The 20,240-nt window shown below is 43.6% G+C and overlaps 2 protein-coding genes and 1 long non-coding RNA gene across 10 annotated transcripts in view; 2 read left to right on the top strand and 1 right to left on the bottom strand.

Moving 5' to 3' along the window:
- The window catches only part of FAM13B (family with sequence similarity 13 member B), a 114,785-nt gene extending 95,084 nt beyond the window's left edge, over positions 1 to 19,701 (bottom strand). For 4 of the 8 annotated variants that reach the window (XM_055286124.2, XM_055286129.2, XM_055286130.2 and 1 more), the window contains exon 1: positions 868 to 1,014. The gene's annotated coding sequence lies outside the window, so the exon portion shown is untranslated. Of the gene's footprint in view, positions 1 to 867; positions 1,143 to 2,024; positions 2,145 to 6,663; positions 6,804 to 19,683 lie in introns of those variants that run through there. The other 4 variants (XM_055286127.2, XM_055286126.2, XM_055286125.2 and 1 more) reach the window with 4 other exon arrangements.
- On the top strand, positions 339 to 13,745 carry LOC134737077 (uncharacterized). The gene is made up of 4 exons (XM_063642405.1): positions 339 to 501; positions 593 to 1,038; positions 4,288 to 4,386; positions 4,981 to 13,745. Exons 1-4 carry the CDS (start codon positions 339 to 341, stop codon positions 5,143 to 5,145), a joined length of 873 nt encoding a protein of 290 aa, XP_063498475.1. The 3' UTR covers positions 5,146 to 13,745.
- LOC134737120 (uncharacterized) lies at positions 1,374 to 2,692 on the top strand. Its single transcript, XR_010121710.1, has 2 exons — positions 1,374 to 1,530; positions 1,924 to 2,692. It is a non-coding gene; the product is annotated as an uncharacterized lncRNA (long non-coding RNA).
- Positions 19,702 to 20,240: the final 539 nt, after the last annotated feature.

The following is a 20,240-nucleotide window of genomic DNA, read 5'->3' as shown; positions in this document are numbered from 1 at the left end:
TAAACAGGTGCACCTCAGTTAATGTTAATAGTCTGCATTACTACTGGTAATGATTCTGGCTACCATTTTAGATTATCAGATCCTTCAAAGTAAATGCCCAACTTTTTTCACTGATTAGAAGGCGAAACGGGGAACCAAATGAAATAATCCACCGTCTTTCTAACAGTCAGTTTGATTTTAACTGATTACAAACAAAAAGGGCTTAACAGTTTCCCATTGCGCAAATGTGCCAACCGATTCCTACAACCTCATCTAGGAAACTAGGCGTGCCACGTGAACCCTAATGCTATACAAAGTGTCCCCCTCCAGCCTGGCCTATGCAGAGCGCATTCTAGACAATGCCCCAGTGCACCAACAGCCCAATTTTGGCTATATTCTCTGAGCGATTTAAGGAAGTCCGCAACCACTCATCTCACGTGACCTTAAAAACGGGCGCAGTAGAGCCCAGAATAAAACACTCCTTTTTCTTCTACATCAACTTCACTGCCCAGCATGAAGCGGGCGGGGAAGAGGCGCAGCGCCAGTGGGCAGGAGAGGTCAGCAAAGAAACGTGGGATGTCGCGCCATCTACTCTGGAGGGGCTGGAGGTGAGGGGCACGCCCGCTCAACTGCACTGCAGCCGCTGCAAATCCAAGGCTGCCACACCCCCCGGCAACCAGGGACACGGCTTCATCTTCCTCTTTCTCCAGCGGAAAGGGGGCCCTCTCCACGGAACGCCCCACCTGCTGGAGTCCTCCACACCCCGAAACGCAACGCCCGGGAGCAGGCGCGGGTGGCAGGCGGCGCTGGGGGGCAACAGGAGCGGAAGGGCCGCGGCGACCTGCAACCCGCGCATGCGCAGATCCGAGTACCCGCCCGTTTACCTACCGTTGGAACCGCGATGCCCCGTTCCCTGGCCGCGGCCGCTTCTCCAGGACCCGCGGCGACGGCAAGAGGGCGAGAACTGAGGCCCCAACTGGCTCCGCGGCCGGGAAGCCTCTTCCTGGGGCGGCCGCTGACGAGAGGTTAAAGCTACGGCTGCGGCGCGGGGCCAGCCCGGTAAGCGACCCCCGGATACCCCCGGCGGTGGTGGCGGCGGAGACGCGGAAGAGGGGGAGGGAGTGGCGACACAGGCGGCGGCTGAGGTGCAGAGCCTCCCTAACGGCGAGCGGGAGGAGAGCGGCTGGCGGGCGGAGGCCGGGCCGGACGTGACGTGCGTGGGAGGGGGAGGGGCGGGCCGCTGGCGGGGGCGGGGCGGCGAGGGTCCCCACCCCCACAGCATCCCGGGCCGCGGCCCTGGGTCCTGCAAGCTTGAGGACTGCAGTTCCTCTTCCACCATTTGGGCTCCTGAGTTAGGGTGCGAGCAGCCAGGCGCGGTCCCGAGGCGGGTTGTGGGGTCCTCGGTTTGGGGAGGTTGGGGAACAGAGAGGACACTGGGGAGAGGAAAGATAAAGGGAAAATCCGGAACACAGAGATTGCTTCTGGTCTCTGCGGAGGAAGCCATGCCCCTCCCTGCAGGCGGCCAGAAAAACCCAGGGCGCCCATATCCAGGTGAGGAGCACAGAGACCTGAACCGAAAACCGCTAGGGGAGGCCTAAGCGGTGACTCCTGTTCCCATTCCCAGAGATGTGAGTTAGATCCGGGACCACGGGGCTGCACCTGCGTCCTGCCCGCCCCCACCCTACCCCTTCACCTCAGGACCTGACCTAGACTCGAGAGAGAACAGTAAGGCTTCGGTGCCTTGACAGTCTGGGACTGTGGAAGTCGATAGGCTTCGGGTTCACAGGGAGCTTTGTATACTAAAATCAGCCAGCTGCGGAGGCACTGCTGAAAGGAGACAGAAAGAATGAGCTCTCTGAACTTGCATGGCTACCCAGACCATCCCTACAACTCCCTTGAGCTCACAAAGGTATGAATATTGAGCCAATCTCTTCTTTGTTACAGTCTGTTAAGGGCTTTGAGATCTTCCATTTGGACTCCTTGACGGCCGGTAGATCAACACCTGTTCAAAAAATAGCAGCCACCACAATTCAGTTGTCCCTTACCTGCCTGAGCTGGAAGTCAGTAACCTGGAAAATGTAAAACAAGAACCCTCATAGAACTTGGGACAAGATTTGAAAAAAATAAAGTCACCCTATGAAATGATCTGTAAATGGGCTACAGAGGCCAGAGTGTCTCCCACATTTCATCAGAGAGAGTAAACCATGTGTAACCTAAGTGTCACATACCCAGTTAATGCTGTCACAATCGAAGGGTGGGGTCCACAAAGAGTCTAAAACCAGAAGAATCTGAATAAGAATGTTCTATGAAGCTCCCAGGAACTGTTTCCAGGAACAGGCAACTGATTCTAATGACCAGAACCAACACTTAGTCTCAGGGCAGTTAAATCTTAATTCAGATTCACTCACTCATTCAACAGATACTTAGTGAATGCTTACTATGTTCTAGTCTCTTAAGATACGTCAGTAAATCCCTGCCTTCGTGGAGTTTATATCCTAGCACACCTAAATTCTGGATCTCCGTTAAGAGCATACAAAGGCCCATACATACTCTGATTCCAAACTCAGCCAGTAGCCTTTCTATCATTCAGGGAGCCTCTCAAATACATCTACATACCCAGTAAGAAGCGACTGTCCAAGGCATATAACTAGGACTAGTTATACTAGCTGTACAGTTTTTGTCAATAAATTCATATCATGGTTTACAAATCGGACACTGTTCACTGGGTTGAATTGTTTTATCCGAATTAATTTCTCAGAGCCTGATTAAACTTGAGTGTAGTGAAATAAGTTTCCAAATCTGCCAAGCAGGATCAACAGAGCCTGATTTCAGAGCAGCCCAGTGAAGATGCAGCCTGTGCATTTAGCCTTGTATCTCTCTTTAAATATCTTAAATGAAAGCTTTACCTGTGATTCCATGCTTGGAGAACAGGAGCAATATGATTGCTTCAAAAGCTTTATCATAAGTGAGTAAAAGTCTTGAGAGTAAATCCGAAGAGAGTTAAAAACCTCCTCAGCCTGCCCCACATATGCAACACAGGCTCTTGTTGACATAACTGACTGTAATAAATACTTTGCTCTGAGTATGAAACCTAAGATGTAAGCTCCCAGAGGGAAGGATTCCCTTGCCTTTTTTTTTTTTTTTTTGTGAGACAAGATGTTGCTCTGTCACTCAGGCTGGGGTCCAGTGTCTGGATTATGGCTCAATACAGCCTCAACTTCTTGGCCTCCAGCAACATTCCTACCCTAGTCTCCTGAGTAGCTGGGACTACAGGGACATGCCACCATGCCTGGCTAATTTTTAAATTTTTTTAGAGATGGGTTTCCCTATGTTGCCCAGGCCTGTCTTGAACTCCTGGCCTCAAGTGATCCTCCCACCTCAGCCTCCCAAAGTGCTGTGATTACAGGCGTGAGCCACCATGCCCGGCCTCCCTTGCATTTTTATACCCTACCCACAAATTATGGGATCTCAAAAAACAAATGAATTGATCAATGACCATTTTCCCCCTCAAAAACTGCAGAACATATTCTTGGAAGATATATTCTCTAGATCCTACTTGATAATATATAAACAGTATGTTCAACATAGGGGGCACACGGGCTATAATTCAAAACAAACAGTTTTATTTTGTATCTTTTGCCATGCCTTTCAATTTGTGCAGTGGGAGTAGATCTGTCATGTACCTAATTGAAAACTCAGGCAGGTTCCATGAGTTTTTAGGGGTTCTGTGGTCTCCTTAGGAATAGAGTCCTGTTGTCATTGAGTCACAAAGAGTGAAATGTTTTCCTCTTTTTCAGCTGGGAACAGTTGTCTCATTGCTTGACCTAAAGAGGGGACCATAGCCATCTTTAACCTGCCTAGTCTTTCTCCTCCCAGCTTAACTAACAATAACCAAATCTGGGGAAGGCAGGGAGAAAAAGGAGCAGGAAAGTTGTAACTTTGTATGATGGTTTGACATTCCCTGGGCATAGTAGATGCTTAAAGCTGACTTTTTTTTTCATGGATACCTCAGAGACCACCACCATCCTCCTTCTCTGGTGGTTTCTCCCCAATAATTATATTGGTCTAAGCGTAAAGCTATTTTGGCAGTTATTTACTTCTTTCCATGCACCTCCAACTACTTGTCTGTTGAAACCTGGGCATCTCTGTAAAGGCCCTGTCAGATAGGATCTGAGATGACTCTCACACTCGTCCATTTGCAAGTGACCTTTATTGTGGGACAAGGTTGTGCACTCCGTACCCTAGGGGGTGCTATTCACATCATCCTCACTGTAGTTTTGTATGTTATTTATTTTAATGTTTTTCCAGCAGGTGGCAGTAAAGTGTTTTGTCCAAACTAAATTACAACGACTACTTCCCAATAGATGGAAGCAAAGCGTCTGGACGAAGGAGAGCTTTTTTCTCATGGTGCTGCTGTGTTAGCCTAGTGACAGCTCTGTATGGCTCACACCTGGTCCACAGGAAGCTCTCAGGCACCTCTTGCCCGAACAAACTTGGGAGTACAAGCTAATCCCAGTGCAGATTCAACATTCCTCTACTCTGCTGCCAAAACAGCCGCCAGCCTATGGGAGTCAGACACAGGCCCACAATGCCCCTCAGACTGCAAGAGGCACAGGTCAAGTGCTCTGAGCAGTTCCATTGAAGGCCCACTCCCTTGATTTGAGGTAAAAGGCAGGCAGGCACCTGTGGTAAGAATCACAGCTCACCAGCAACAGTCTGCAAAGACATTGTCCTCAATAATTCTGGTTTGGCCTTTTATAACTAAATAACTGTGAGTATTTAATCTACCTGCTTTGTCTAAATCCTCTGAAATTTCTAGAGGGGTTCTAGCTCAGAAATCACTTTAGTTTTTTGGTGGATGGAGGGAAGAAGATGGTTTCTTTTGTAATAATCTTGTTGCTTCAGTTAAAACAGTGGTTCTCAACTGCGACAATTTTGGGGGACCATGTGTGCAGACATTTTTGGGTTTTTTTTAAACATTTTTTTTCCTTCTGAATTCAGGATCTGCTGAATACAGACATTTTTGATTGTCACCACTGGAGAGGTGCTATTGGCTGGTGGGTGAAGGTCAAGGATGCTGGTAAACATCCTTTATGGCACAGGACAGCCCCTACAGCAAAGAACAGCAATTCTGTTTGTTACAGAGATGAGAGAATACCTCACTAAAAGAATACTTCAAAATTACATCACTTTTTCTTCTTTTTTCCTACAAGTTCTTTACCTGTAGATGGAAACGTCACATTTCAATATATCAATAGAGTCAAAAATAGTATTTGCAATAGCTATTTGGCCAGGATGAGAAGTGACTGGTATAGACCAAGCCTTTGTGTTTCCAAGACTCCCTCTGGAGATGAGGCCATGCCAGGAAAATTACTACGTGAGATAAAATTGTTATTTATTTGCAAGATGACTTTTAAGCCTGGAAAACAAGCACTCTATCCAGCTCATCTGAACAGAGGCATTATGCCTCTCAGAAGTAAGGTCATGAGTCACGTCACTGTAGAAGGAATATATCTTTGCTACAACCTGGACTGCATTCTAGATGCCAGGGAGGACCTCAGCATATCTGCCTCCCCAAGGTCATCAGTGTCACTGGAATGAGACTTGAAGTCAGGAAGTAGCTCTCTGTCTCTGCAGTTACTTTACAGATGGCTAATAATGCCCTCATTATTCACAGAGAATGCAAATGGATTCTTCCCTCCTTTACATGAGTTTGACTGAATTCGGCTCTTCCAGATGTAGCAAGATGTTGAGCCTTTCCCTTGCACCATCAGTAAGGAAACTTTTAATCAGGTGTTTTCCTTACCGTTACTGATCTCCCTGAGCAAGGCTGTTTGAGTATTGGGATATAGATTAACTTGTGTTCAGTTAAGGCTGCCTTGTCTTTCTTAATACAATGTTAATAAGAAACGAGCCACCCTAGCCAGAAAAGCCAAAAAGATATATTCTATCCCCACCAATTCTATCACTTAAAAGTAAAATAGATACAACAAACATTCAAAGTTCCAGTTCTAGCCCTGTTACTAGCCTTTTGACTATGGTCAAGTTACTTAGTTGTACCTTAGATTCCCCATTAGTCAAATAGGGAAACTAAGACTTAAATGAATTGGTATGCATAAAAGTGCTTTATTAGCCATATACAATTTTTTCAGTTCTCTCTCCTATACTGCATTCAGAGGCCTAGAGAACAATCTGAAAATGTCTTGCTTTCATATCTGGATTTTTATTGCTAGGAATGAGGCCCGGTGTGAACACCTTTCTTGACAGAAGTTGCCAAATCTTTGTCTATCTATTTGTAAATGAAAACCAAGAACCACTGAGAATTCCCCCAAACTCTCGGTGCTGGTTTTAAGATCTTCTGAGTCTTGTAAGTTATAGTAAATACAAGCACATCTCTTCCCCAATTAGAAGCATATTTACACTGCCCATTTGTAGAACAAGACATGACTGTAAATACAGATAGGAAGCCATCATTACATGCAGTCTTGTGTGCAGGGAAAAACAAGTGCATATGGAGATGAGATTGTGACTACTCTTGATTCTTACAGAGCAGTAAAATGCTATCAAATTCAGTCAAACTCAGCTAATTAATTTTCTCCTTGAGGTAGTCTCCTCTACTGGGAAGAAAGGAAGAACTAAAAACACATCAAATTTAAATCCTCTGGTAAAAGAGAAGCAACTCACCATTAGAGAGATGTATTGCTGGCTCTTCCAAGAAATGGAGTGGAAATCTTTCTGTGCCACTTTGCCCAGGACCATTGTGCCAGTGTGCAAGAATGTGTGTTTTTCATAAACAGAAAAATATCACTAGCTGCAAAGAGAAGAAACTGTTCCAGGGTGTACAAATCCCACGCCAACCTCCAAAATAATGGCAAATACTGTTCTGATCTTAGCAACCCAGAATAACCTTTGTGCCATTTATTTATTCAACACATATTTCTTGGACAGCTGTTATGGGTCAGGCACTGTGCTGGGGGACATGATCACGATCTCTGCCCTGGAAAAGCTTCATCTTACATATCTCTGGAATAAAATCTTTTGTTTAATAGAACCAAAGTTAACATAATGTGGATTTCAGCTTCTGTATTCACTCATATAGCCACTGGTGCCAGTCACATCCAGTTTAGAGAGCTGGAACAATTGACAGTAAGTCTCATCTTTGCCAAGTCCACATATTTGGCCTGATAACTTAGAATTCAGTGTATGACAATAATGTAAGCCAATACTATCATCAGCTATAAGACTAATTTGTTTTGGTTTCTTTATTAAATTCCTATAATCAGCTAGATATTTTTTCCACAATCAGAACTTTTATTGTTAAAAATAAATAAATAACAAAGAATAAATATCCCTTTCTCTTCGTCTGCCTGTATCCATATAGGGGAAAGAAAAAAGTATTCAGAGATTCAGTGAGATTATGACCTTCATAAAGTCATGAGCTTTCTACTGCCTTTTTAACCAGAAATCTAGGCAGGAGGGTCTCACCATTTTGCATACCCTACCTGTTCCTTAGAGGCTCTAGGCTTTTGAGCCTTCCTATCATTTGACCAGCCAGGTTGCTTCTCAGCACCTTTTTTTTCCCCTTTGAGTCAGGGTCTTGCTTTGTCTCCCAGGTTGGGGTCCAGTGGCCCAATTATAGCTCACTGCAGCCTCTATATCCCAGGCTCAAGCAATCCTCCCACCTCAGCCTCCCAAGTAGCTGGGACTACAGGTATGTGCCACCATGCCCAGTTTTTGTTTTTTTTTTTTCTTAGAGACATATTATCACTACATTGCCCAGGGTGGCCTCTAACTCCTGGGCTCAAGATATCCTCCCACCTCAGCCTCCCAAAGTGCTGGGATTACAGGCATGAGCCACCATGCCTAGCCTTCAGGCACCTTCCATTCAGACCACATTTTCTGTGGCAAACTGACAACGCCGATGTTTGCAGATTGCAGTCTAACTACAGCTGTATTTTTTGCCAAACATTTACACCTAACTGCTCTTTTCCACTAAAGTATATAACAATTTACAGAAGCATTTAATGTTTTCTGAATCCCCAAGCTCATCAGCAGAGAAGCTCCAAAACATGAAGGCGTGCATCCCTATTTTAGGCCTTCGTATAAAGAAACCAACCTGGCCGGGCACGGTGGTTCAAGCCTGTAATCCCAGCACTTTGGGAGGCCGAGGCAGGCAGATCACGAGGTCAGGAGTTCAAGACCAGCCTGACCAACATAGTGAAACCCCATCTCTACTAAAAATACAAAGTTAGCCGGGTGTGGTGGCGCATGCCTGTAATCCCAGCTACTGGGGAGGCTGAGGCAGAAGAATCGTTTGAACCCAGGAGGCAGAGGTTGCAGTGAGCCGAGATTGCGCCACTGTACTTCTGCCTGGTGACAGAGTGAGACTCTGTCTCAAAAAAAAAAAAAAAAAAAGGCCAGGCACGGTGGCTCAAGCCTGTAATCCCAGCACTTTGGGAGGCCGAGGCGGGCCGATCACAAGGTCAGGAGTTCCAGACCAGCCTGGCCAATATGGTGAAATGCTGTCTCTACTAAAAATATTTTTAAAAATTAGCTGGGCATGGTGGTGCATGCCTGTGATCCCAGCTACTCAGGAGGCTGAGGCAGGAGAATTGCTCGAATTGGGAGGCAGAGGTTGCGGTGAGCCGAGATCGCGCCACTGCACTCCAGCCTGGGCAACGGAGACACCGTCTTAAAAACAAAACAAAACAAAACAAACAAAAAAAGAAGGAGATAATAGAATGGAGGGAAGACAATATTCAAAGAAATAGTGGCTGAACATTTTCCAGAATTGAAGGTAAATATCCTAAATTCTAGAAGACCAAAACTTGCCATGCTGAAAAGTATAAAATGCACACATAAAGTTTAGTACCCAGAGAGAAAGGGGATCTTAAAATTAGGCAGCAAGAAAAGACATTAGGCCAGGCACAGTGGCTCACGTCTGTAATCCCAGCACTCTGGGAGGCCAACATGAGCAGATTGCCTGAGGTCAGGAGTTCGAGACCAGCCTGACCAACATGGCAAAACCCTGCCTCTACTAAAATTACAAAAATTAGCTGGGTGTGGTGGCACACGCCTGTAATCCCAGCTACTCTAGAGGCTAAGGCAGGAGAATCGCTTGAACCTGGGAGGCAGAGGTTGCAGTGAGCCGAGATTGTGCCACTGCACTCCAGCCTAGGCAACAGAGCAAGACTCCATCTCAAACAAAAAAAAGAAAGACACTAATCTTCAAAGAAAAGATAATTTGGCTGACAGCTGACCTTTCAATAGTAACAATAGAAGCCAAATGATACCGCAGTGTATCTTCAAAATGTTAAGAGAAAATTACCATCTTCCAGAAGGAAGATCCAAAATGCGAGAAGTAATGGTAAACAAAGAAAATCGTTTGCATGTTTCCTGTAAATGTAAACACTGTCCAAAATAATGGCAACAATATCTAAATTCTACTATTGTTCAATAATTTTACATATACTATTGTAAGAGGGTAGATGAAATTAAAGTATTAGAAGGCTTTATATTGTTTAAGAGGAGGCTAAATAAGTTTATAATTGTTGAGTTAAATATACATGTTAAAATTTCTACATAATCAGTACAAGAAATTAAACAGTATATATAACTTCCAGTTTATTATGGGGATAAAATAAAATGAGAAGATCTTAATTTTAAAAATGGATAAAAAATTTTAAAGGAGGACAAATAGTAAAACATTAGATAGCAGAAATAAATTCAAATATGAGTAATTACAATCAGTGTAAATATATTAATTCCTAATTAAAAGTCAAAGAGCTGGGCATGGTGGTTCACACCCATAATCCCAGCACTTTGGGAGGCCAAGGCAGGAGGATTGCTTAAGGCCAGGAGTTTGAAGCCAGCCTGGGCAACATAGCAAGACCCCATCTCTAAAAAAAAAAAAAATTTTGGTCGAGGGTGGTACTGAGACGGGAGAATCACTTGAGCCTGGGAATTCAAGCCTGCAGTAAGCACCACCACACTCCAGCCTGGGCGGCAGAGCAAGACCCTGTCTCAAAAAAAAATTAATAGCCAGGCACAGTGGTTTGCACCTGTAATCCCAGCTAGTCAGGAGGCTGAGGCAGGAGGATCATTTGAGCCCAGAAGTTCAAGGTTACAGTGAGCTATGATTGCACCACTGCACTCCAGCCTGCGCAACAGGGGAAGACCCTGAAGTTCATAGCTGCATTTATTATATTGGCGAGAAAAATGGAAACTCAAGCTCAGGTAGCTATTAATGATAGAATGATGAATGATTAATACAGTATGGTATCTTCATACCATGCAAACAGTGAAAATGAACAAACTACAGCTACAAACGACAATATGATGAATCACGAAAATAAATGAAAGAAGCCAGACACAAACACATACTGTATTAATCCATTAAAAACAGTTCAAAAGCAGGGAAAACTAAACTATCATTTTAGAAGTCAGAATTGTAGTTAAGGAGGGAAGTCTTTTTGAGGAAGGAAGAAATCAATAATAAGGAGGGGTCATGAGAAGATATTCCATTTCTTAACCTAGGGGGAAGTTGCATGTATATGTTCACCTAGGGACAATTCAGTGAGCTGTACTCATGATCTGTATACTTCTCTGTCTGTATGTATTTTATATTTCAAAAAGTTTAAAAACTAGCTGCTTAAGTTTTTAAGTTTTTTCTTTAATTGAAATTAAATATAACAGTGTTTCCCCAAAAAAGCAAAACTAAATCATTGTGTTTAGGGATACAAATTAGGGGGAAAAAAAAAAAAAAAAGCCAGGAAGTGACTAACATAGACATCATGATACTGGTTCAGGTTATTTTGGGAACGAGGGGCAAGAGTTCGTGGAGACACAAAAATAAGAATGCTCTTATTCTTGATATGAGCTATGGTGGTTACATGGGTATGTGCTTTGTATTAAATTGACCAGGGGCCAGGCACGGTGGGTCATGCCTGTAATCCCAGCACTTTGGGAGGCTGAGGAGAGTGGACCACCTGAAGCCAGGAGTTCAAGACCAGCCTGGCTAACATGGTGAAACCCTGTTTCTGCTAAAAATACAAAAAGTAGCCAGGAGTGGTGGCGCATGCCTGTAGTCCCAGCTACTCGGGAGGCTGAGGCAGGAGAATCACTCGAACCCAGGAAGTGGAGGTTACAGTGAGCCAAGATCGTGCCACTTCATCCCAGCCAGGGCAACAGAGCCAGACTCCATCTCAGATAAGAAAGAACAACAAAAAAAGAAATTGACCAGGTCAGCAAGAATCACTTGAGGCCAGGAATTGGAGACCAGCCTGGGCACCATAGTGAGACCCCGTCTCTATAAAAAATAAAATTAAAAATTAGCCAGGCATGATAACACACTAGTAGTCCCAGCTACTCAGGAGGCTGAGGTGGGAGGATTGCTTGAGGCCAGGTCAAAGCTGCAGTGATCCATGATTGTGCCACTGCACTCCACCCTGGGTGACAGAGAGAGACCCTGTCTCAAAAAATAAATAAGAAATAAGAATAAATTATTGACCTGTGTTTACTTTGTTCAGGCATTATTCTTTTTTTTCTTTTTTTTTTTGAGATGGAGTCTTGCTCTGTCACCAGGCTGAAGTGCAGTGGCGCGATCTCGGCTCACTGCAACCTCCACCTCCCGAGTTCGAGAGATTCCCCTGCCTCAGCCTCCTAAGTAGCTGGGACTACAGGTGCACGCCACCATGCCCGGCGTGCATGGATTACAAGCTTGAGCCACTGCACTAGCCTAAAAAAGATATTTTAAAGCAAGCTTTTAAAAAAAGATAATAGGCCGGGCGCTGTGGCTCATGCCTCTATTCCCAGCACTTTGGGAGGCCAAGGTGGGCGAATCACCTGAGGTCAGGAGTTCGAGACCAGCCTGACCAGTGTGGTGAAACCCAGCCTGTAATAAAAATACAAAAATTAGCCAGGCATGGTGGCACATGTCTGTAATCCCAGCTACTCAGGAGGCTGAGGCAGGAGAATCACTTGAACCCAGTGGGCGGAGGTTGCAGTGACCCGAGATCACACCATTGCACTCCAGCCTGGGCGACAGAGCAAGACTCCGTCTCAAAAAAAAAAAACAAACAGATAATATAAGACAATGTCTTCATGATTCTTAAATAAAACACAGCCTTTTCACGGTAAATAAGGATTGATAAATTCAGCTATTTTACATTTGACACCATTAAAAAAGTGAAAATTCAAGCCAAAAGACTGGAAAAGTTAGCTACAAAACATTCAACCCAAAAAGGACTACTATCCACATGATATAAAGAACTTCTGGAAATAAATTTTAAATTTTTTGAAAAGACTATCTAATATGAAATTACAAAAATAAACTTTTTTATAGGGATTGCACATAAAAGGAAATCCAAATGGCCAACACATGTATGAAAATACTCAACCACATTAGTAATCAGGGAAACGCAAACTAAAAAATACAACTTTACATCCACCATAATAAACTCACCAGCATGGCCAAAATTAGTAAGTCTGATAGTATCAAGTGATGTGGAACAACAGAATCTCTTTCACTGCTAGTAGCAGTGTAAATTCTAAAATTGAAAACATAATATCTCTAGAACTAAACAATTCCACTCCTGAGTATATACTCTGGAGATCTGTGTGCACAAAGGTAGCAGAATATAGGTACAAAAATGTTCACATCTGCATTAATTCTAATAGTCCAAAAATGGAAACAAAACACTCCAGCCACAGAAGGATAGACCATACAAGGAAATACATACAACAATGAGAAAAGAATGAGGCCAGGCATGGTGGCTCATGCCTGTAATCCTAGCCCTTTGGGAGGCTGAGGCAGGCAGATCACTTGAGCTCAGGAGTTTGAGACAAGCCCAGGTAACACGGCAAAACCCTATCTCTACAAAAAATACAAAAATTAGCCAAGCACAGTGGCACACACCTGTAATCGCAGCTACTCAGGAGGCTGAGTGGGAGGACAGTTTGAGCCTGGGAGGCAGAGGCTGCAGTGAGCCAAGACTGTACCATTGCACTTCAGCCTGGGCAACAGAGCCAGACTCTATCTCAAAAAGAAAAAAAGAATGAATAAACTTAGACCTACAGGTAGCCACATTGTTGAATCATAGTAATAAAGAAGGTAAATAAAATACAAAAGAAACCTACAGAATGGCTCTTTTATAAAGCTCAAAATCAGACAAAACTAGTCAGAGGTACATACACAGGTGGTAAAATTACAAAGAGTGGCCAGACACAGTGGCTCACACCTGTAATCCCAGCACGTTGGGAAGCTGAGGCAGGTGGAGGTACTAAAAATACAAAAATTAGCCGGGCGTGGTGGCAGGTGCCTGTAATCCCAGCTACTCAGGAGGCTGAGGCAGGAGAATCGCTTGAACCCAGGAGGCAGAGGTCACAGTGAGCCAAGATAGCACCACTGCACTCCCGCTTGGGCAACAAGAGTGAAACTCCATCTCAAAAAAAAAAAAATTACAGAGTATGATATGGTTTGGCTGTGTCCCCACCCAAATCTCATCTTGAATTCTCACATGTTGTGGGAGGGACGCAGTGGGAAGTAATTGAATCATGGGGGCAGGTCTTTCCCATGCTGTTCTCGTGATAGTAAGTCTCACAAGATCTGGTGGCTTTATAAGGCAGAGTTTCCCTGCATAAGCTCTCTCTTTGCTTGCTGCCATCCACGTAAGATGTGACTTGCTCCTCCTTCCTTCCACCATGATTGTGAGGCCTCCCCAGCCATGTGGAACTGTTAAGTCCAATAAACCTGTTTCTTTTGTAAATTGCCCAGTCTCTGGTATGTCTTTATCAGCAGCATGAAAATGTACTAACACAGAGTAGTAACTGCCAAGCAACTGATTACTGGAAAAGTCAGGATGGTGGTTTATCTCTAAGAAGAGAGAGGTGGTATGTGACAGACGAGCGCCACAAAGCGAGCTTTGAGGAAGGGGCATTATCTATTTTCTCTTTCCCTAATTGGATGGTGGCTACACAGGTGTTTCTTTTAGAATTTTTCTTTTTGTGCTTTTCTGTTTTCTGTCTTTCTTGTATATGTTTTCGTTTTGGAATTTTAAAAGTTGGAAACAACAGAGAGTGTAAGTGGTAGTCTCTGAATGGCCTTAGTTTGCTCCTGAAACTCAATTTGGAGCTATTGATAAATGCTGAGTTAATGTCCAGAAAATACTTTTAATTCAGTAGTTTAATACTATTATGAGACATTATTACTATATCAGAATAAGGGTATTTCTTTTCTTTTTTTTTTTTGAAACAGAGTCTCACTCTGTCACCCAGACTGGAGTGCAGTGGCACAATCTCAGCTCACTGCAACCTTTGCCTCCCGGGTTCAAGGAATTCTCTGCCTCAGCCTCCCGAGTAGCTGGGATTACAGGCACCCACCACCACGCCCAGCTAATTTTTGTATTTTTAGTAGAGATGGGGTTTCACCATCTTGGCCAGGCTGGTCTCGAACTCCTGACCTCGTGATCCACCTGCCTCGGCCTCCCAAAGTGCTGGGATTACAGGCATGAGCAACCGTGCCCAGCCACTTCTTTTCACTTGCTCAGAAAGTAACTCAAACTTGACAGATATGGAGTGAGCTATCTATAGAAAAGAAACAAAAGAACAATCATTTTTAGTTGGGGGGCAGAACAAGCATGTGGCAAAGTACTACATAAAGATGGCTAGTGTAGGCAGAATAATGATGTCCCCATTCAGACCGGGCATGGTGCCTCATACCTGTAATCCCAGCACTTTGGGAGGCCAAGGAGGGCGGATCATGAGGTCAGGAGATCAAGACAATCCTGGCTAACAGGGTGAAACCCCGTCTCTACTTTAAAAAAAAAAAAAAAAAATTAGTAGGGCGTGGTAGCACACGCCTGTAGTCCCAGCTACTCAGGAGGCTGAGGCAGGAGAATCGCTTGAACCCAGGAGGCAGAGGTTGCAGTGAGCCGAGATCACACCACTGCACTCCAGCCTGGCGACAGAGCAAGACTCCATCTCAAAAATAAATAAATAAATAAAGATGTCCACATTCTATTCCCTAGAACCTGTGAATATGTTAGGGCACATAACAAATGGGAATAAAGGTTATAGGCAGAATTAAAGTTGCTCAACTGACCGAGAGATGAGGAAATTATCCCGGATTATCTGGGTGGGCCCAATGTAATCACACGGGCCTCTATAAATGGAAGAGGAAGGCAGAAAACACTGGAGTGACTAGATATGAGAATAACTCAATCTGTCATTGCTGGCTTTGAAAATGAATGGAAGCCATGAACCAGGGAATGTGGACCACCTCTAGAAGCTAGGAAAGGCAAGCAAACAGATTCTTTCCTATAGACCCCTAGATATTCCTCTAAGGGCCTGATTTTAGCCCAGTGAGACCCACGTCAGACTTCTGACCTACAGAACTATAAGATAATACATTTGGCCGGGCGCGGTGGCTCACGCCTATAATCCCGGCACTTTGGGAGGCCGAGGCGGGCGGATCACGAGGTCAGGATATCCAGACCATCCTGGCTAACACGGTAAAACCCCGTCTCTACTAAAAATACAAAAAATTAGCCGGGCGTAGTAACGGGCACCTGTAGCCCCAGCTACTCGGGAGGCTGAGGCAGGAGAATGGCGTGAACCCGGGAGGCGGAGCTTGCAGTGAGCAGAGATCGCGCCACTGCACTCCAGCCTGGGGGACAGAGAGAGACTCTGTCTCAAAAAAAAAAAGATAATACATTTGTATTGTGTTTTTAAAAAATTTTAAATAATCTTTTCATTTTAGAATAACTTTAGGTTTACAGAAAAGTTGCAAAAGACAGTACAGGGAGTTCCAAGCTTCCCCTAATGCTAGTACCTAATGCCTTTCAAAATAAAGAAGAAAGAGAAAGAAAGAAAGAAAGAAGAAAGAAAGAAAGAAAGAAAGAAAGAAAGAAAGAAAGAAAGAAGAAAGAAAGAAAGAAATCGAAAAAAACAAAAAACTCTAGAGCAGTTTTAGGTTTACAGAAAAATGAAGCAGAAAGTACAATTTCCCATATACCCACTGCCCCCAACATACAAATCTGTGTGTTTGAGGCACTAAGTTTGTGGTAATTTGTTATAGCAATTAAAAAAAAAAACACTAATACAATGCCAAATGGCACTTTGGAGTACAGGGAAAGAGAGGTAGATAATTTAGAGATGCATATATACATGGTAAAACACTAAAGAAAAATAATAATCCAAAATTCAATATAATTGTTACTTACAGTGGAGGGTACAGAACTTATAGGTGTGACCCCGCACCCCTAGGACACAGTACACTAGCCTATAAGAGGCCTGTATGTGAACTAGGAAAAAGAATTGTTTTCTGAGCAGATAATTAGAAAAATGACATATCCACTGGGTAGGAACCAGCCTATGGACCCTCAGCCTAGCACCAGATGGTGTCTTTGTACCCAAGGAAAAAGCTCAATTTTTTAGGAGGCAAATCCCTCTCCCCTTGGCAAGGCACCTTTGTGCAGTGGCCAAATTGTACCAGCATGCTGGCCGACCCCCTAGGACCTTCAGAGCTTTTGTAGTATTCTAGCTCTCGAGCCAAGTAAAAGGTATATGGAGTTTGTTTTTCATAATTATTTTTCAAATTGTATACATGCATTACATGCTCTCTCTCATATATTCACAATATTTTAAAAAGTATTTAGCAATGTGATGAAATATAGTATCATTATACCCCATGCAGACATTTGCCACTACCTCAATGCCAGTCTCCGTCTGACTACAATCTAAAAATCAGAGAATTCTGAAGGATATTAGAGTGATACATTTCTTTTTTTTTTTTTTTTTTAAGGCAAAGTCACTCCTTCGCTCAGGCTGGAGTGCAGTGGTGAGATCTTGGCTCATTGCAACCTCCTCCTCCCAGGTTCAAGTGATTCTCATGCCTCAGCCACCCGACTAGCTGGAATTATAGGCGTTCACCACCACACCTGGCTAATTTTTGTATTTTTAGTAGAGACAGGATTTCACCACGTTGGCCACGCTGGTCTCGAACCCTTGGCCTTAAGCAATCTGCCCTCCTGGGCCTCCCAAAGTGCTGGGATCACAGGCATGAGCCACTGTGCCTGGCTTCAGAGTGATACATTTCTTGTTTTGTTTTTGTTTTTGTTTTTTCCTCAAGATGGAGTTTTGCGCTCTTGTTGCCCAGGCTGGAATACAATGGCGTGATCTCGGCTCACTACAACCTCCGCCTCCTGGGTTCAAGCGATTCTCCTGCCTCAGCCTCCTGAGTAGCTGGGATTACGGGCATGCACCACTATGCCCAGCTAATTTTGTATTTTTAGTAGAGATGGGGTTTCACCATGTTGGTCAGGCTGGTCTTGAACTGCTGACCTCAGATGATCCAGCCACCTCTTCCTCCCAAAGTGCTGGGATGACAGGCGTGAGCCACCATGCCCGGCCTAGAGTGATACATTTCTTAACTCCATGAAACCTCTTTTCATTTGGAGTAAGTTACCAAGGAAAACAGGATTTTCCATCTGTCAGCCTCCATTCCTATCTTCAATAAGTAGTTTTGTCTGTTTTCTCACTCAGATGTTGTCCACAGTGCTGGGAGCTAAATGTGCAAACTACAAAAAGTTTGTGGGCACTTATAACCCAAGAAAGCTTCCTAAAACCTAAAGAAAAAATTCATTATTAGGGATCCAGAATATCTAATAAAATCTGACATGTTTGGCCAGGCACAGTGGCTCATGTCTGTAATCTCAGCACTTTGGGAGGCTGAAGTGGAAGGATTGCCTGAGACTAGGAGTTCAAGACCAACCTGGGCAACAAAGTGAGCCCTTTTCTCTACAAAAATAAAATAAAATAAATTTAAACATTAGCCCGGTGTGGTGGTATGTGCCCATAGTCCCAGCTTCTTGGGAGGCTTAGGTGAGGGGATCGCTTGAGTCCACGAGTTCAAGGCTACAGTAAGCTATGATCGCTCAACTGTACTCCAGCCTGGGTGACAGAGTGGAGACCCTGCCTCAAAACAAAAACAGGGCCGGGCATGGTGGCTCACGCCTGTAATCCCAGCACTTTGAGAGGCCAAGGCGGGCAGATCACCTGAGATCGGGAGTTCAAGACCAGCCTGACCAACATGGAGAAACCCTGTCTCTACTAAAAATACAAAATTGGCCGGGCATAGCTGTAATCCCAGCTACTCGGGAGGCTGAGGCAAGAGAATCCCTTGAACCTGGGAGGCGGAGGTTGCAGCAAGCCAAGATTGGGCCACTGCACTCCAGCCTAGGCAACAAGAGTGAAACTCCATCTCAAAACAAACAAACAAACAAACAAAAAATCTGACATGTCAACCTGAAAGGTTGCAAAGAGGTTGAAAGGAAGCAAAGAGGCAGAAAGAACTTGGAAGGTTCTATGCCAGCCCCACCATCTTGGACTCAGAGATACTACAACTCAGAGATTGCCTTGCCTCTTCCAAAGAAGCCCAAGACCTTTCTTTTTTTAAAATAGAGGATCTTGGATAGGACAAGACTACAAAAACACCTGTTAACCTCTCCCATACTGTCTACTGTCTTCAGAAGGAGTCACTTGGGTTTATTGGTCCAAAAATCCAAGCCCCAAACCATGAAGTGAAAGTTTTGCTTCTTAAATATAAGCTCTTCCCACCCTTCCAGACCCAAGAACTGTCTCTACTCAACCATGATGTTGAGTCTAAACAAGTACTTACAGAGGGCCTTACAGATAGGCTAAATTCACATCTTCGCCCTTCTGTTAAATTGTTTTTACAAATACAAAAATAATACATATTTGTTCCTGATTTTTGGCACCAAAAATTATAATACATAGTCATTAGGAAAATTCAAAGATTTAGAAGAATAAAGAAAAGCATATGTAGCATATTAGTAGGGGGGGAAAGAATGAAAAGCAAAACTCTCACTTCACCCTAATCTTCCTCTACTTCCCCCAAAAGTAAACCTTCTGAAATATATCCTCTCAGACCTCTTTTCATACATTTATAAAATGTACACACACAATTATCTTTTTCTTAACATAAATAGGATCATAGTATAATACTCTAATATGCTTTTTACACATATAATTCCTTAGAAATAGATCCATATTAGTAAATTTGTTTCTAGTTTTCACTATGAAAAACAGTGCTATAATATGTTTGTATACTCATGTATATTTGTGTAGAACAAATTCCTGGAAACAAAATTGTTGAATTAAAGAATAACACAGTTAAAATTTAATATATGTTACCAAACCTACTTCCAAAGAGGTGTTATAAAAATATATGAGAATGACTATTTGCTTAAACTTTCACCAAAAATGGACTTTATGTATATTTTTAGCCAATCTAATGAGCAAAAACAATGGCACAAGTTATTGAACTTGCATTTCTCTAACTACAAGTGCGGTTGAGTGTTATGCTTCCTGGCCAGTTGTATTACTTAGTCAGTGAATTCTCTGTCCATTTCCATTGCCTATTTTTCTGATTGCAACGTCTTCATTTTCATCACAAAAGTAGCAACTATATATTGAGCATCTGACTGTGCTGGTCCCTACACTATGTATTTTTAAGTAAATTATTTCTTAAAACAACCCATTTTGCAGATGAGAAATGTGAGAACCATACAGAGAGGAAATTCAAACCCTGGTCTATTTTACTCTAAAACCTGCACATTCCCCACTATATCACTATACCAAAAAGCTTCATTTTACCTAAATGTGGTAGGACCAAAGGAAAGTGACTCACCCAAACAGCCCTGTAGATGCCTCTTTCAGTCGGCAAGAATGGTAAGCTTTTTACCACCCTCTTCTTCTCTTCCAGAAAACAAGGTTGAAAACTGCCAAAAAGTCTGTTCAGGCAAACTTGGCTGCCTATTATCTGTGTCCTTAGAGATAAAGAACCAGCCTTCAGTACAAGGGTCGAAGATAAAGAAAGTAGAAACACCAAGAAACATGGAGACCTTGGCCCCATTCCATCCATATCACAGTCAAGGCAGCAGGCTGATGGCCTGACAAGGCAGCCAGAGTTTCCAGGCAACTCGCAACACTCTCCTGCTATAATTAAAACAAGACAAAAAACCTGAGGCATGGCGAACTTTTAATCACAGGCATGAGTAACAAAGTTTAAGGTCTGGGTTTTTATAAAATCAAAATGATGGCCAGGCACAATGGCTCACACCTGTAATGCCAGCACTTTGGGAGGCCGAGGTGGGCAGATCACAAGGTCAGGAGATCGAGACCATCTTGGCCAACACAGTGAAACCCCGTCTCTACTGAAAATACAAAAACAAAATTAGCAG

Source organism: Symphalangus syndactylus, chromosome 7, assembly GCF_028878055.3.
Source record: "Symphalangus syndactylus isolate Jambi chromosome 7, NHGRI_mSymSyn1-v2.1_pri, whole genome shotgun sequence".
In the NCBI taxonomy this organism is placed as follows: domain Eukaryota; kingdom Metazoa; phylum Chordata; class Mammalia; order Primates; family Hylobatidae; genus Symphalangus; species Symphalangus syndactylus.
Note: the sequence above shows the minus strand (reverse complement) of the source record. Positions and strands in the feature narration are given on the sequence as shown.